At 42.7% G+C, this 15,076-nt stretch overlaps 1 protein-coding gene across 10 annotated transcripts in view; it reads left to right on the top strand.

Annotated features, from left to right (window-relative positions):
- Nucleotides 1-15,076, top strand: part of UBAP2 (ubiquitin associated protein 2) — a 113,371-nt gene that overhangs the window by 51,945 nt on the left and 46,350 nt on the right. For 6 of the 10 annotated variants that reach the window (XM_019531850.1, XM_019531845.1, XM_019531844.1 and 3 more), the window contains 3 exons: nucleotides 4,413-4,467; nucleotides 5,289-5,392; nucleotides 12,016-12,074. In XM_019531850.1, the coding sequence (XP_019387395.1) occupies nucleotides 4,413-4,467; nucleotides 5,289-5,392; nucleotides 12,016-12,074 (218 nt within the window). The remainder of the gene's footprint in view (nucleotides 1-4,412; nucleotides 4,468-5,288; nucleotides 5,393-12,015; nucleotides 12,075-15,076) is intronic. The other 4 variants (XM_019531853.1, XM_019531846.1, XM_019531847.1 and 1 more) reach the window with 3 other exon arrangements.

The raw sequence follows: 15,076 nt of genomic DNA, 5'->3' as shown, positions 1-15,076 counted from the left end.
TTTTTTTTTTTTTTTTTTGAAGTGCCTGGCTCTGCAAAATAAATCTTTTTCTCTTAATCTGATTTTAGAGGTTTTTTTTAAAAGCTTGTTCATGAAGGCCTCCTGCAAAAATGGTTACTGTAGTAACAAGCAGCATACAAAACAGATCTGACATCCCTAACTGGACAGTAATTAGCACAGACAAATTCTCTGGCTTAGTAAAGAACAAATAATTTCGGTGTTTAGACTTTTTTTCCTCTTTTCTTTTTACTTGGCAAGGTGAATTACTCTGAACGTAAACTTTCTGTACTAAGCCGTTTTTGTCAGTTCAAAACAAGATTTTAGTCCTTTCATCTGATCACCCTGTTTCTGAAGGTGCTGAACTAAACTAAGGGCTCTCATTAAAGTATCAGTTTTGTCTGACTTGGCCTGCGAAAAATAAATAGAAATCTTAAGAATTTTAAAGAGTTTTTTCAGGCTTCATTTTCTTTTCCTTTCTGCTGTTTCTAGATTTAGTTCATACCCTTCAAGTTATCTCTCTGACACCTGTTTGTCAGGCTCAGGCTAGGAAGAAAGCCACATGTGTCAGATTGAAGGGACCGAACTTCATTAGATCCATTGTTCCCATGCCTGAAATTAGGCTAATTTGGTTTACCTAGAAATGGGCTGCCAGCAGTGCCTGGAATTAGTCCATCTCAGACTGTGAATGTTAATGGCTGCATCATGCTCCAATTCAGTGAGGTTTTCTGTTGGGGGATGACATCTCAACTGGACATTGGGTCCAACCACCAAGCCACACCAGGGCTTGGTTCTGTTAAAATCAGTGTGTCATAAATTCTTGGTAGACTTCATTGCAGGTGGAGATGGTTCAGCACCTACCAGCTTTAGGTGTGTTGCTACTTCCAGCTTGGATGCTATGGGGAAAAAAAACAACTTCTATTGCTAGCCAACCCAGCTACATACAGCTGGTGTGCAGCTTGTTAAGAGCATGAGATGTGTCAGGGAACAGAAGGCCACCTGGCTCAGTTAGTGCTAGAGAGAGAAGTGGGAACAAAATAAAGTAAAATGTCAAAGTGAGCAAAAAGATTAACGACATAAGGAAGAAATTGGCAAGGATTTTAAGCAGAATCTACTTTAGAAAAAACCCAACCAAAAAACAACTTTCCGCTGCTGACTTCCTGAGAGAGAGATGGGTAGGGATGATTTGGCTGACACTTCAACCCGTTGTTCACAGATCCAAGTGTAAGGGAAGCTGAAGAAGTGTCATGCAGGGTTGCAAGTGGCAATCAGAGCTGTAATTTTATTCTTTGTAAGTGCCTCCATTGTTGGGTTTGTGCTCAATATGCTGATTAATAGTAGCAAGAGCCATTCAGGCAGTCTCACTGAGAGATTGAAAATGTGCTGCTGCAGAGTCATTCCTTCTCTGTTTTTTGGCAGATGGAAATTAATGGCAACAGAATTCTCTCTTGTGTAGCCAACAAAAACTGGTGATGTGTTTTGAAAACATTGACCATTGTAATGTACTTTGAGTGGGGTAAAATATGTGCGAGAGGACTTGATAAAAATAACATTAAGGGTCTGACACCCCTCCCCCCCCCCGAGGATGCTGTATCACATCATTAAGATCTCACCAATACAGTGATCTTTGTCATTGCTAAGGAACGGTATATTTAAATATTTTCCCGTTATGGAATGTGGGAATCTGTAGCTGCTGTTACAATTTTCTGTACAAGCTGAAGCACCTCTTGCTAAAAATGCAAGTGCCAAGCGGGATCAGACCAGTGGTCCACCTAGCCAGTGTCCTGTCTCCGACGGTGGCAGGGGTGCATGCTTTAGAGGGCGAGCACTGAACCAGGCAGATCTAGAGTGACCTGTCCCTAGGGACCTACTTAATTTTCAGTTTCATGGATTTTGCAGAAACCGTGAAATCCAGGATTGTCCATGAAATCAACAATGAAAAAAACCACCTTAATAAAAATAAAATGCTGGTTCCCCAGTGGGAGCCAGAGTTTCTGACCGCCAGGAGGGAAGGGCTGGTGGGGTGGCATGGTGGGCAGCAGACAAGATGGTGGTCACCCCCTGGTTGCTCCTCCCCCCGCTGGGGCCTCTCCACCAATCAGCCCCAATGGGTGGGGCCACATCAGCAACCAAGATGGCAGCTACCCACTTGTCCCTCCTCCTCCCAGGCCTCTGCCAATCACCACTGAGGGGCGAGGCTGCTGGTAGTGAAGAAGATGACATGTAGATTGCTTTGCCTTCCTCTGACCAAATTGGGAGTTACTTTAACCCCTCTGTTTGTCCTAGTTATTAAAATCTGCCTCTGCTTCAATCCAAAATTGTCCGTCTGCTCCAAACTCCCCGAGTAGTCCTGTGAATAAACATGCAAAGACTTTATTTCTCTCAGCGTACAGAGTATTGCTGAGAAAGCTTTGAAGCCTGCATGCAGCAGGCATTTTAGCCCTTGCCAAATGCAGTGGGACACTTCCAGTTGACGGGACAGTTCCCTAATAACTTCAAACTAGTTCTCGTAGCTGAACGTTTATACAGTGGAGCTTGGATGATTTGCAGGCGTGAGGTTCTGTAGCCTTTGCAAAGATGAGGGTATGCAAACCAGCCAGGGATCATACACACTTCAGCATACAGCTGTGCTGCTCATTCTTCACTTGGCAAGCCTCCATGAATGAAGTGGGTTGTGAGCCATTTGGATGCATATGATCCAGCTGTTTCTGCACTGTGATTTTTGACCTTCTCTGGACTTCCTTAAAGATGCTTTTAGAATGTTTAGTTTGCCTGTACAAGCTCGTTGCCATCAGTAGAATAGCTAGAGCAAGGCCGAGGAGCTCCTATACCAGCAATAAGTAGTCGTGGTCCAAGTTTCTGATGCCTGATGCGGTGAGGCGAGGGCAGGTAGTGTGGTTAAGAAAGCTTTAACTTCTGTACTTATGCAAATAAGCAGTTCCAGGTCTTCTAAGAACTTTTGCTTGGGAGCCCTAAATACTTATAATGCAGATCAGTGCTGCAAATCCATGCTTGTCCTGCAGTTTGGCACAACTTAAAAGATTTCTTTTTTTGGTAATGTGTAATTACATCTTGTATAAAACAGATAATCCCTTGCTATGTAGCTGGGAAACTAAGCTCCAAATGTTCTGTTAGGCAAAGCCGAAGCTGTAGACTCTTCTTTTCAAAATGTGCAAAACCTCAGTTACAGAGAGCAAAAAAGAATGAAAACTGCCTTTAGAAACATACTATACCTAGGAAGCGGGCTGCTCGGAGGTTTGAGTACTATGAACCATCATTCCAGTATGTGGATGCTGCTGTGCAAGACGTGATAGTAAAGATGGTGCCTATACCCAACAGCTTCATGTGAGGCCAATATCAAGAATGCAGGCTGTAATGGGAAACCCAAAGTAGGGGATGAATTAACGTATTGTAAATTCATTTTGTTTGTATCCATCATGAAAAGGGTTGGAATAAGGTGAGAATTGTGACTTGGAAATGGAAAAATAGTGTATGTGTAAGGGACAACTTAAGATGGGGGGAACACCAAGAAGCAGGAGTGGGAGAAAGAAATGGGGCATCAGGGTTGCTGCAGTTGGTACAGTAGAGCAGGGATAGCAACATATTGATCTGGCCCGGAAAGTTGTAACATCCAGCCTGAAGGCTCAGCCTGGCCTGAAGGCAGCTATAGCTACACTAAGCCTCTGCAACCCTCCGTGCTGCATTCTCATGCCTGTGCTTGCCCTTGCTGCAGAGGGGCCGGGGATCTGCGGCGAGGGTATGTTGAGGCAGGTTTGTGGTGGGGATGGAAGAAGGGCCGTGGGGATCATCGATTTGTGGCAGCAGGAGCGTGGGTTGCAAGCTCCAGCCCATCTACAGTGGCAAAGGCTGGCCAGCTCTTGCAGTAAAAGAATGAGGGAGTTCCCTAAGATCAGGACAGAGATGAGAAGTGTAAGCTGGGGTTTGTTGTGTAGGACTGGAGTCCATCCCAAAGAAAGATAGATGCTAAGAATGAGGATTGTATGCCATACTTAGTTGTATAGTTATAAATCTCCATGCCAGACGCACAATTCTGGACTGAGGAGTTTTTTTGGTATTCTTTTATTCCCTGCCTCATCTGATTTTTGTGGGTTATGCAGATCTGAGTTAACTGATACATGTTCAGTAATAGCACTGCTACATGCTGTTTTGCATATAACATCTGATCTCCTGAAGATTTGAAAAGGGGTTGGAAGTGTTGCCATTTTAGTATCATACTGAGTAGTAAGATGAACTGGCTTATTTGTGTCTATTAGAACAGGGTTTTTACTCTCAGGAAGATCAATGCGATGTCCTCACCATAGCTTTCTTCCTCAAACCCAGTATTTCCCTCTGACACAGGTCACTGATCAGTCCGTCAGTGCTGATGCTGTGTAAATGATGTTTTTTCCCTGTAGGGTTTGGACGTGGCAGAGGGAGAGGAGCAGGAAGGTTTTCAGCCCAAGGCATGGGGTAAGTGATGTGTGTGGGGAGCATGGCTTTTGGGCAGCGACAGAAAAATGGCAGTGTTAATTGCTTCCTGTCCATTAATACTGCTTGGCAGCTGTGTGTTTGTAAACAGATGTGGCTAGAGTGAATGGATCTGTACAACGGTCCATGAAACACTTGTCTGTTATGGACACTGCCTGTTGCCATCTTTCATTTTTATGAAATATCAGTGGCATTGTTATAACTGAAAGTCAGCTTTCTTCCTCTCTTCTCTTTTGGCCCACCTTACAGTCCTCCATGCCTCCTTCTTTTCATTCAACTTCAGTGCGAGAGAGGCCAAAAATTAAACCTGTCTTCAGAAATGCATTTCCAGATCACGTTGAGGTTGGATCTGAGACAACAGAGCCCTTCAGGCTTCCATAGGTGTTTCAGTGCATTTTTGGTGCCACCTTTTTGGTACACTGAGTGGTGTTCTGCACCAGTCTGGCACCCTAAAAGCATGAGTTTTTCATCAGTAAATACCCTGCTGAGAAATGAACAATTGACAGAATCTTGAAGCTGTGAGCATAAACTAGTGTTTAATGAGAAGGGGAATGGCCTGCATGCTGTTATTACTTCCTAGGAGCTAGTTTTTGCTCAGATTGTTTTACAGTGTGTTTTTGATATAATCCTGATTTGTTTCCTCCAATTACTGGAAGTAAGAATGAAAATAATTTTTTTAGAAAAACGCCCGTGATCAAAATCCCCTAATACAGGCTTTGACGGTGAATCGGGGCGTTTGCTCACTGTCTGCTTTTTGTAGTTGCTTTGTGTATTTCTCTCACTTCCACATTTTTAAATCCTAGGACATTTAACCCTGCAGATTACACAGAGTCTTCTGCTACTGATGGTTTTGGAACAAAACCAGAGATTTGGGAGACTGGTCAGAATGATGCAGATGATGGAACTGGTAAGATGCTTCTCAAAGTGGAAGAGTTAGAACAAAAACCTGCAGCAAATGGCTGTTAAATGGATGGCTCTGCTAATGTTATTCATTAGCCCCTGAAAATATTTAATGCTTCTCACGTGGCATAGTGAGTAGGTTATTCATTTGTCTGACTTACTACTGAAGTGATTCAGCCTCAGATGGCTCTTTGCTCACAACCCTCAGCTTAGACAAAGAGGAGCTCTGTTTTACAAGTCCCCATGAATCGAAAGTTGTTGAAGATTGCATCTATTTGAAGCAGTATTCAGCTGGGGAGTATGTTGATAGTCTTCCACAGGTGACATTTTCCCAAACACCCTAGTGGCCAAATACATAAATCCCATTCAAATTCCTCAAGATTTGTGCTCTTAAGTTCTTTTGAAATTCTTATCCTTGCTATAGAGGAAGATAAAGACAAAGTTCTCCCCTCTTACAAGAGAAGAGGGATGGCTGAAAATATCAGTAGGCCATAAAACGTTGGCAAAAGCACAGTCTGTACTTTAGACACACACTTTTTAAGATGCTGCATTAGCAGAATATGCATTGCTGACTAGATGTGGTGGACAGAAAGAAGAACCAACTGAGAAAAAGTGAATTGTCTTGTCCAGTGACTTAAGCGAACTGAAAATGAACAGGCTAGCATGCTACCTCTGGAGTTTCACACCAGAGTTGAGATGAGGACAAAAGAGGTCCCATGTCGTATTGAAGAAATTCCACTTGTGTTACTACTGTCCGACAAATGGTAGGAAAAAATAAAGGATGACTTTTTGTGGGGTCCCTCTGAAATATTAGGGTCACCTAGAGGACAGATCTTGGCACTTTCTCTTCTGTTACATGTAAAGGAAACATCTGATACCAGAAAGCAAGTGATGCAAGGTGGAAGCTTTCAGCTTCACTTAGCAGAGGAATGAGTAGCTTTCTGAATACAGCATTCTCCACTGCGGCTGTGGCTAACGAAATAATAACAGCCTGTGTTCAAAGCCAGTGGGGCTTGTTAGGCAGGCTTTCCTCTACATGTAAAGAAGAGATTTTTACTTGGCTCAGAGCCCGCTATGCATTTCCAAAATGAGGTATTTGGGATCAGTTTGTGCAAATGAGTTGTTAATGTACTTCGCTTTGTGTGTTCAAAAAATTTTTTTCAAGCAGTAGAAAGAAGCCATGTTAAATGTTTTGAAAATGCTTTTGCCCAGAATTGGCAATTGCCTGCTTGGAGGTAGGTTGTCAGCAAGAACCTACCTGAAGGAAGAAGGGAAAAGATACAGGAAATGGGGAAAGGAGAGTAAAGTAGGCAGCTAGAAGAACACTTGATTACTTCCTGGTGTTTGTGGGCATACGCTTATGTGCCAGTGGAGAAAACCTTCCAGACATCTGGATAACAAGAATAGCTAAATACAGAGAACCTAATATTCTGAGTGAGAAGGATGACAACTTGGTGATCTAGGCAGACGCCCTTATCTACCTACCAAGGATGGAGGGAATGACTAGAAAACTGTTAGTACTTGAGAGCTTGGTCTTAATATGTGCACATGTCTCTGAATGGGCCAGAACATGTTGATCTCAATGGTACTAGATCCAAGGGAAGCAGATTTTGAGAATATAGAAAGCTGACGAGCATCAGGCAGGTGGAGGGAGGGAACTTTGGAGCCCTTGGAAATAGTTGTTCTGAATAGGACAGTGTCTTGAAGAGTAAAGGTGGTTTATTTGGGGAAGCTGTAGCTAAGTGAGTGAGTTGGTAAATGTAGTGCATATTAGCTATTCTGCACCAGATCCCTGGGTGGGTGCTCTTGTGCACTGAATACTTTTTTGGTGCTTTAGTGTAATCAGCTCCCATCAGTGACTGAAAAAGGCACTTTCATCTTACTAAAAGTTGCCCTTCAAATCTCCACTCAGTTCTTTTTTTTTTTTTTTTTTGTCCAATACCTGTGCTAAATTGTTCCCCACTTTCCAGGTGCTTTGGGTGTTCAGCTCACAAGTTTCCAGCCTCTTAAAAATATCTTGGTTTGTGATATCCATGTACTCTTCTGTGTGCACTTAAAGGTGCCCTAGTTATAAGCTGGAGAAATTAGAAAAGGCTGTGCAGAAGATGTCTCCAGATGCCTCAAGAAAAGCCAGCCAGTCCCAAGAGGATAAAACATAAGCAAGAGTGAGAACAGGAGAAGTCACCTGCATAGTTTTAGAACATAAATATAGTTAAAATTCATGGCAGTAATCAAAGGAAGGTATTCATATTGCTTTTCTTTGCTGTCTTTTTTTTTTTACTGTAGAAAGGTATGTTATGTAAACCATTTAAAAATGCAAACCAAATATTCAGATTTGGAGTAGTGATCAGTCCTCAGCACTGTATGAGATTCCTCTTGCATTGTATCCAAGGCATCATAGTGGATTGATCTTCTCCTCCCCTTCCCCCTTTTTTATTAAAATAAATGATGAAGTGGAAAGTCTTCCTCTTAATCATCTTAACTTTTCCACTGGCGTGTAGAGAGATTCATTTTCATTCTCATTGTTATAAAAACATATAGACTTAAAATTGATCAGAGCCTCTACACTAGATTTGGTAGATCTTTTTGCTGCCCCCACAGGATCAGCCCCTTTCAACAGTACAGGGCCAGTTGCACCCTGCGTTTAACACTTGACCTTAGGAGATATGTTATGTCCCTAATTCTTCCCTTCTATAGAAAATCATGCAGCAATACTTGCTCAGTTGTTGGTGGCTCACGCATTTAGCATATTTTTATTGAAATGTTTAGGGAACATATTGGGAATTCAGTTCAGATTTCATTTTAGAGCAGTTGTTTTATTCTGATTGTAAATAAAATTGAAAACCCTGCTTGGATGCAAAAAATCCCCATTCTTTGGAAAAATTGATTTTTATCAGCCCTGCAACACACTCTTACTACTGGTATTTGTTGCAAGAAACCTGTAAGCATCGAGGACAATAGAACCCCAAGCACTAAGCAGCACGGATGTATATAAAGGAAGGTGCAGTTGCTTTCTAAATGGGCTCGCAAGTCAGTGGACGACAAGATTTTGGCTGTACTTTAGTGAAGCATGTTGTATGGTGCCTTATGAGTTTGCTGCTAAATTTTAATACCAATTGTCTTGGATGCGAGCATCCTCAAATGACTTTGAAACTGAAGAGCTACAAACAAAGAGAGCAATAAATCACAATGCATCAGTCTTGGAGAATGGAGTTAATGATGTGGCAGAGAAGCTGCAGGGGTTGGTTTTGGTCCATTGTGAAAATGGAAGGAGTAGTTAAAAGAAATTTGCAGTTTATACAAAATTGGGAGTGGCTGCAAGCAACAGGGGTGACTATTAATACAAAAGAATGCGCGGGAGGTCAGAAATAGAGACAGGGATAACATGAGTTTTTTGGGGCTCTAATTCAAGCCAACAGATGTTGGGAATATTTAAAAAAAAAAAAGAAAAAGAAAAAAAGAAAAAAAAGAAAAATCCCAAGGGTTTGGTGAGAGAAGGCAAGGGAAAAAAGCTGAAATTGTACCAGGAATATGTAACGTAACACATTTTTTACTGGCTCTTGGAGTTGCTACCAAGAAGATAAATCAGATTTTACAGAAGGAATAGAATGGACCACAGATGGAAATCTCGGATAGTTTGCACGATGAATGTACTTAAAAATGCACGCTATCAACTTTCAGTAGAAAGATACTGATCAGTAGCAATATCTTGTGTCTTTGTATGCCATAGTGTGGAGAGAAGTATAAGAGATCACAGGGTACGATGGTGACAGTAACACCAGAGTGATTTTTGGACTCCACCGGCACTGGCACGTGACAAAAATTACTGTTCTGGTGGCTAAGTCAGACTCTTGCACAGTTCCAAGGGCCTTCAGTGCCTGGACAGTTGTTAGTAAATGGGAGTTAATTTAGAGCAGAGCCACAATGTAATTGAGGCTGACGGGATTCTTGTTGGAAGCAAAAGTGAGAATGAAATATATGCATCTTGGCTAAGCTACCAAGAATTGTGGAGGGCATGGGGAGATGCGTTCATTGCCTTGAATGTCAGGGAAATGTCTGAACTGAGAGATCTGTTTGGAATAATCTCCCAAGGGCAGCGGTGGAAGCCACAGTGCTCAGCTTCTGCAAAACAAGACTAGACAAAACACATGGAGCGCTGCTTTTAAAGTGCTGACACCAGACACAAAATGCAGGGGCCTTGCTATGAAGAGCTTTTACGATCGAAGCAAGACAGACAGACAGTAGGATGTGCTCTTAAGGAAAGAGAGGTAATGAAGGCAAGAAATATATGCCGTAGGGAACATTCTTGCACTGGCCGGGAGAGAGAAACCAAAGACGTAATTTCCATGACTAAACTGTACTCCTTAGGCACTTCCTTTTTTCTAAAACATCTGGAGACGTGGGTTAGCCTGTGAGTTTGTCTAACACTTTGAGGCCTGACTGATTCGTGTATAAGCACACCCACAGTTCCAGCTAAAGGTTGTTTTGTGTACAGGCAGTCCTCAGACTTACGCCACAATTGGTTCTTGAAAACTGTGTCTTAACTCGAAACGTTGCAACTCAGAACTGTTTTTTCCCCATATGAAACGATGTTATAAATGGGGGATTGGTTCCTGAACCAAGGCCCAATACCTTATTTTCACCAAAAATAACCCAAAGTTTTGTACTCAGTCAATTACAGATGAGTCATATAGCTACATTAATGTATTTATATTGTAAATAGCAATCCTATTGATTTGGAAGAACTTCTCTGAAGTACCTTTGCTGGACTTTTTGAAGGGCTCTTGGACTTTTTTGAAGGGTTCTTGGCTGGAGTCTTCTCAGCAGTCTTGGCTGCAGGTTTTTCTGGTGTCTCGTCTGCTTTCTCAAAGAAAGTGTCCAAGGAAGTTTGGACAGATGTCCTCCAGGGAGATGGGCGACACAGCAAACTTGTTCGCTGGTGTGGTCTTGCGTCGGGTCAAGCATTGTAAAGTGGAAACCGAGGTCATAAAGTAGAAACGGTGTCAATTTATAAAGGTTGTAAGTGTGAAACATTATAAGTCGAGGACTTCCTGTACTGTGATATGGGGAGTCATTTCAGGCCATTTTGTATGGCTCCGCAGGGCTAACACATAGTAGATGCTGTCTTGTTCAGGACCTGCAAAATAATTTGGGTCTCAGGGGCATGCGCGGTGTTGCTAAGGTTTTCAGATCAGCGATGTTCAGTTTCGCTCTCTCTGGCAGTGGTGCTCAACCCCTGGCCCACAGGGTTCTTCACCACTCCAGAAATGTGATGGTGGGGGAGTAGTGGCAGTGTTAACCGCTTGAGTCCTGGGAAGCCCAGGCAGGCCAGATAATGTGGCCCTATGCTGGCGGTAGATGGGCGTGCTGCCTGGCGTGGTGTACGAGTTCAGGTACGTGGCACAGCTGTTTTGTAAAATGCGGAGAAGAATGAAGTGAAAGCAACCGATATTGATCCGTTCGGCACAGACTGCGTTTGACAGTCTTCAGGGGGTTTTATTTCCAAATGTATTGATCGCTGCGTGGCCACGTGCAGCACACGATTCAAATGGAGCATTGTTTTATGCCGTATCTGATCAAAGAGGACAAATCCGGGAATTTTACTTCGGTTGTGGTGTGCTGTGGCTGGTTCTTTGCTCGCAGCATGAAGTGGTGTTCCTGTTACCGAGAGAACCGTACACATGCGTGTGATGCCTTCAGACCTCTTCTGATTTTTGCATTCTCTTCCACTATGCACCCTCAATGTTACTTTGGAAGAGACCCGTTTAAAATGCTTTCTGTATTACTGTACCATCTCTGCAGGCTCAGCACAGCGCAGAGGGCTGAAACATGACATCTGTGTAATTTCCATCAGCCTTTATGCCACCTTCATGCAACAGGCCTTATCTTGCTGGTAGCTGGCATGGAGCAGGCAATAGCTTGTTTGCCTTAAGCAAATGGCAACCCTTCATAAGTTGCAGATGTGATGCTTTAAACTGGTGTTACTTTCACTGGCGAAGTTTTATCCCAGATTTTTCTGTAGTTGTTCTCTTCCATACTTAGTGGCGTGGAGGGCTGCGCCTAGTTGCATTGGTATAGATATGCAACATGTCTGTGTCTGAGGCTCCTTCTGAAAACCTGTGACAGTGCTAATTCAGCACTGTGCTGCCACTGGAATGGCAGGCCATCTACTCTGCTGTCACTTTTGCTATGGGAATTATAGGGTGTGTTTTTCAAGTAAAAAGCTCTCTTCCATATCCTTGAAAAGGAATTGGCATTGTTCTAGGCTGAGGAGGCGGGCTGGAAAAGGAGCATCCCGAGCAGGTAGCAGAGCAAGACTTGAGAGGGCCCAGAAACAGAAATTAGAAGTCTGAATGGATTTTCTGATCTTGCTTCTTTATGCAGCCAGTGTGAATCACTTGCTTATGGTGGTATGAAACTTGGAATATACATCTTCCAGAAGACCATTGATCTAGAAACCATTTTTGCACAACATCCCATGGTCCTGACCGTAGTTTTTTGCTGAATACTATATAATATCTGAATTAGAAATGGAAGGCAGTATACCTTTTTTTTTTTTAATTCTTAAGAGCTGAACTATGATTTTGGGATTTGTAACTCAATTTTCTTTCCTTTCTCAAACTACAACAGGAGCATGGAAGAACTCAATAGAAGAATGGACAGCAGAAGACTGGAATGAAGATGTAAGTGTACGTAGCTGCATAGACTGCAACAGTGACTGCAACTTAACTTTATGCCCTGTCCTTTACTTGCACATTCTGTTTGGGTATTTGTATTCAGTGCAGTGTTTTGCTACATTTGCGTGGTTATTTTTCCTGTGAATCATGCTTTTTTTTTTTTTCAAGTAACTTCCTGTTTAGAAGAGCCCATGAGATTATTTCAATTGCGTTATATTTAATCAAATTTTAAACATTGTTTGCCTGTTTTGTTGAGCTGGGTAAGTGATCCATGATATAAGAATTTCACAGGTATTTTTTCCAGAATACAATTATGAATTGCTGTTTTATCCTCTCTCTCTCTCTTATTTAATGATGAGTTAATAGCACTCATTCCCATAGCATTTTTAAAGATTAAAGCCTGAGCGTTAGGAAACTTTATATAAGTCTTTATGAACTGGTAGGCCAAGGACCAAAGTTTAGCACTAAATGTGTGCCTCAAATTCAATCTCTCTTATTTCTAAGGTCTAAAATTTGTTCTTTGACACATTTCGTCAAAAAGTCCAATCTTAGTGTTAATAGATTAATATTATAAGAGGAACTAGCAAGACATATCAGCATTTGCCACTTGATCACTTATTTCCCATTGTTTCCCTTCTATCACCCTCTGTTTTGATACATTTTTATCAGGTAAAGCATTTAACATGTTTTCGGTATTCTAATAATATTAAATGTTTGATACCAGTTCAAGTTATGAGCAAGCCTGTGCTAATAGTGTTGTGTTTTTGCAGGTCTGAGTGGGGGGATTTGTGTTTTAAGTTTTTTCAGTTCCCTTATCAGTGTTCTGGCTGCTCTCTGCTAACATCCACTCTTTGTTTGCAATAGAGTAGGAGTTTAGCTCAGAATCCTTGCCTAAGTCCACTGGCAGCTGTTGTTCTTGGAGAAGATAAAGCCAGCAAACCTGAAATACTCTGCTCTTCACTTCCTAGGAGGTTTATACGGGGGAGAGAATTAAGTTACTTAATAGCCCAAGTCCTGTTGTTCTTTTGTGTCCTTCAGAGTGTCAGGTTATGATGATAGAAACAGAATACCGATTGCAAATCTTGCAGACTTCTGCTTAGACAGTCGAGACTAGTCTGGACATGGAGCACTATGATTTCTGTTCCTTGCTTGACGCTTGTCTAATATAGCCCAAGCAGCCTGGGAGGACATCAGATATCTCTAAGGGATCATAGAGAAATAGGGCTGGAAGGGCCCTCAGGAGGTCATCTAGTTTAGTGGGGGGCAGTCTTTTTTTTTTTTTTTGGCAAGTGTGCCAAAAATTAGTGCCACTCTGATCCCCTTCCCCTGACTGCTCTGCTGCCTGTTCCCTCTCCCATCTTCTTCTTGGCACCTGTGTCACTTGTGGCACATATGCCAAAGGTTGACCACCCCAATCTCGTCCAACCCTTTCCTCAAGACAGGATCGTTCCTGTCTATGCCAAGTCAGCCAAGTGTTTGTCTAATCCGATCTTAAACATTTCCAAGGAAAGAGATTCCCATCTCTCTCTAGGTAGTTGTTCCAATGCTGAACCCCTTGCAGAAGTAAGAAAATCCTTTCTGATTTCTTTGGGGGGGTTGGCAGATGGCCAGGTGCACTAAATTATGTGATATAAGGCAGGCTACACTAATTAACATTAAATGCTTTATTTATTTATGCATTAAAGATATATAATGTAGCTATGCCACAAGTTTGGGCCTGATATGCTGCTGAATTAGTACATAATAGGAAACAGTATTACAACTCTTAATGAAGTGTTTGCATAAACTTGTTGCTGTATAACAAAATTATTATGATTGTCCTTTAACATCAAAATAATAAGCGTCTTAAAATTAAAACTTTTAAATTACAAAAAGGCAACAAAAAATATTCAAAAATAAGCCAGAAGTAATTTCAGTTTTGCAATTTCAGTGGGACGCTTGGGCTTGGTGGGTCTTACACAGCTCCTTGATCCTTGGAGCAGTATCAGAAAGACGAACCCTAATCTCATCCTTCATATCCAGTTTTGCTCTGTTTTTTGTTTTAATAGCAGTCAGTGCAGAAAACCCAGACTTTCATAAATATGTAGTTACAAATGGGAGCAGCACTTCGATTGCTTTCCTAGCAAGCCCTGGATATTCAGTTTCAATTTCCAACACAAAAAACTTGAGATGTTTCGTCCACAACTCTGATGCTTCTGATGTAAAAAGCGGTCTTTGCTCAGTTCGACCAATTTGCTGTCTTCATGAGATGCAGACCATGCAGCATTTCTTTGTTGGTAGCACTTGAAAATAGATCCTTGATCCAGTCCCAGTCAATTTGCAGCGACTTTTCCATTTCACCAAAGTACCTGTTAAACTGAGCAATGAGCCCCGTTAGATGGCTATAAATTCAGGGAGGATTATACTGCGGAGGGAGGACTGGAAGAGGGCCAGTGTGGTTCCCATCTTCAAAAAGGGAGGAAGGAGGACACGGGTTCATTCGAGGCAGGTCCTGTCAGACCAACCTGGTGGCCTTCTATGATCAGATCACCAAAACCTTAGGCGCAGGGGTAGCAGTGGACATCGTCTTCCTGGACTTCCGGGGAGGCCTTTGACACTGTCTCTCACCCCGTTCTCATTAAGAAACTGGGGGCGGTAGTGTCGACACCCACGCAGTCGGATGTGTCGCCAACTGGCTGGAGGGCTGCACCCAGAGAGTGGTGGTGGACGGGTTGTGTTCGCCCTGGAGGGCTTCTTGGCCACCCTCCAGGGCAGTGGGGTCCCCCAGGGCTCGGTCCTCAGGTCCGCACTGTTCAACATCTTCATCAGCGACTTGCACGAGGGGGTAAAAAGCAGCCTGCTCAAATTTGCTGACGACACTAAGATGTGGAGGGGATGTGGGCACGCTAGAAGTGAGGAATAGGCTGCAATCGGACCTAGACAGATTTCATAGACATCAGGGCTGGAAGGGACCTCGGGAGATCGAGTCCAGCCCCCTGCCCAAAGGGCAGGAAGTCAGCTGGGGTCATAGGATC

This window comes from Crocodylus porosus, unplaced genomic scaffold (assembly GCF_001723895.1).
Source record: "Crocodylus porosus isolate Cpor-Errol unplaced genomic scaffold, CroPor_comp1, whole genome shotgun sequence".
NCBI lineage: Eukaryota > Metazoa > Chordata > Crocodylia > Crocodylidae > Crocodylus > Crocodylus porosus.
The sequence above is the reverse complement of the archived record's forward strand: the minus strand, read 5'-3'. Positions and strand labels throughout refer to the sequence as shown.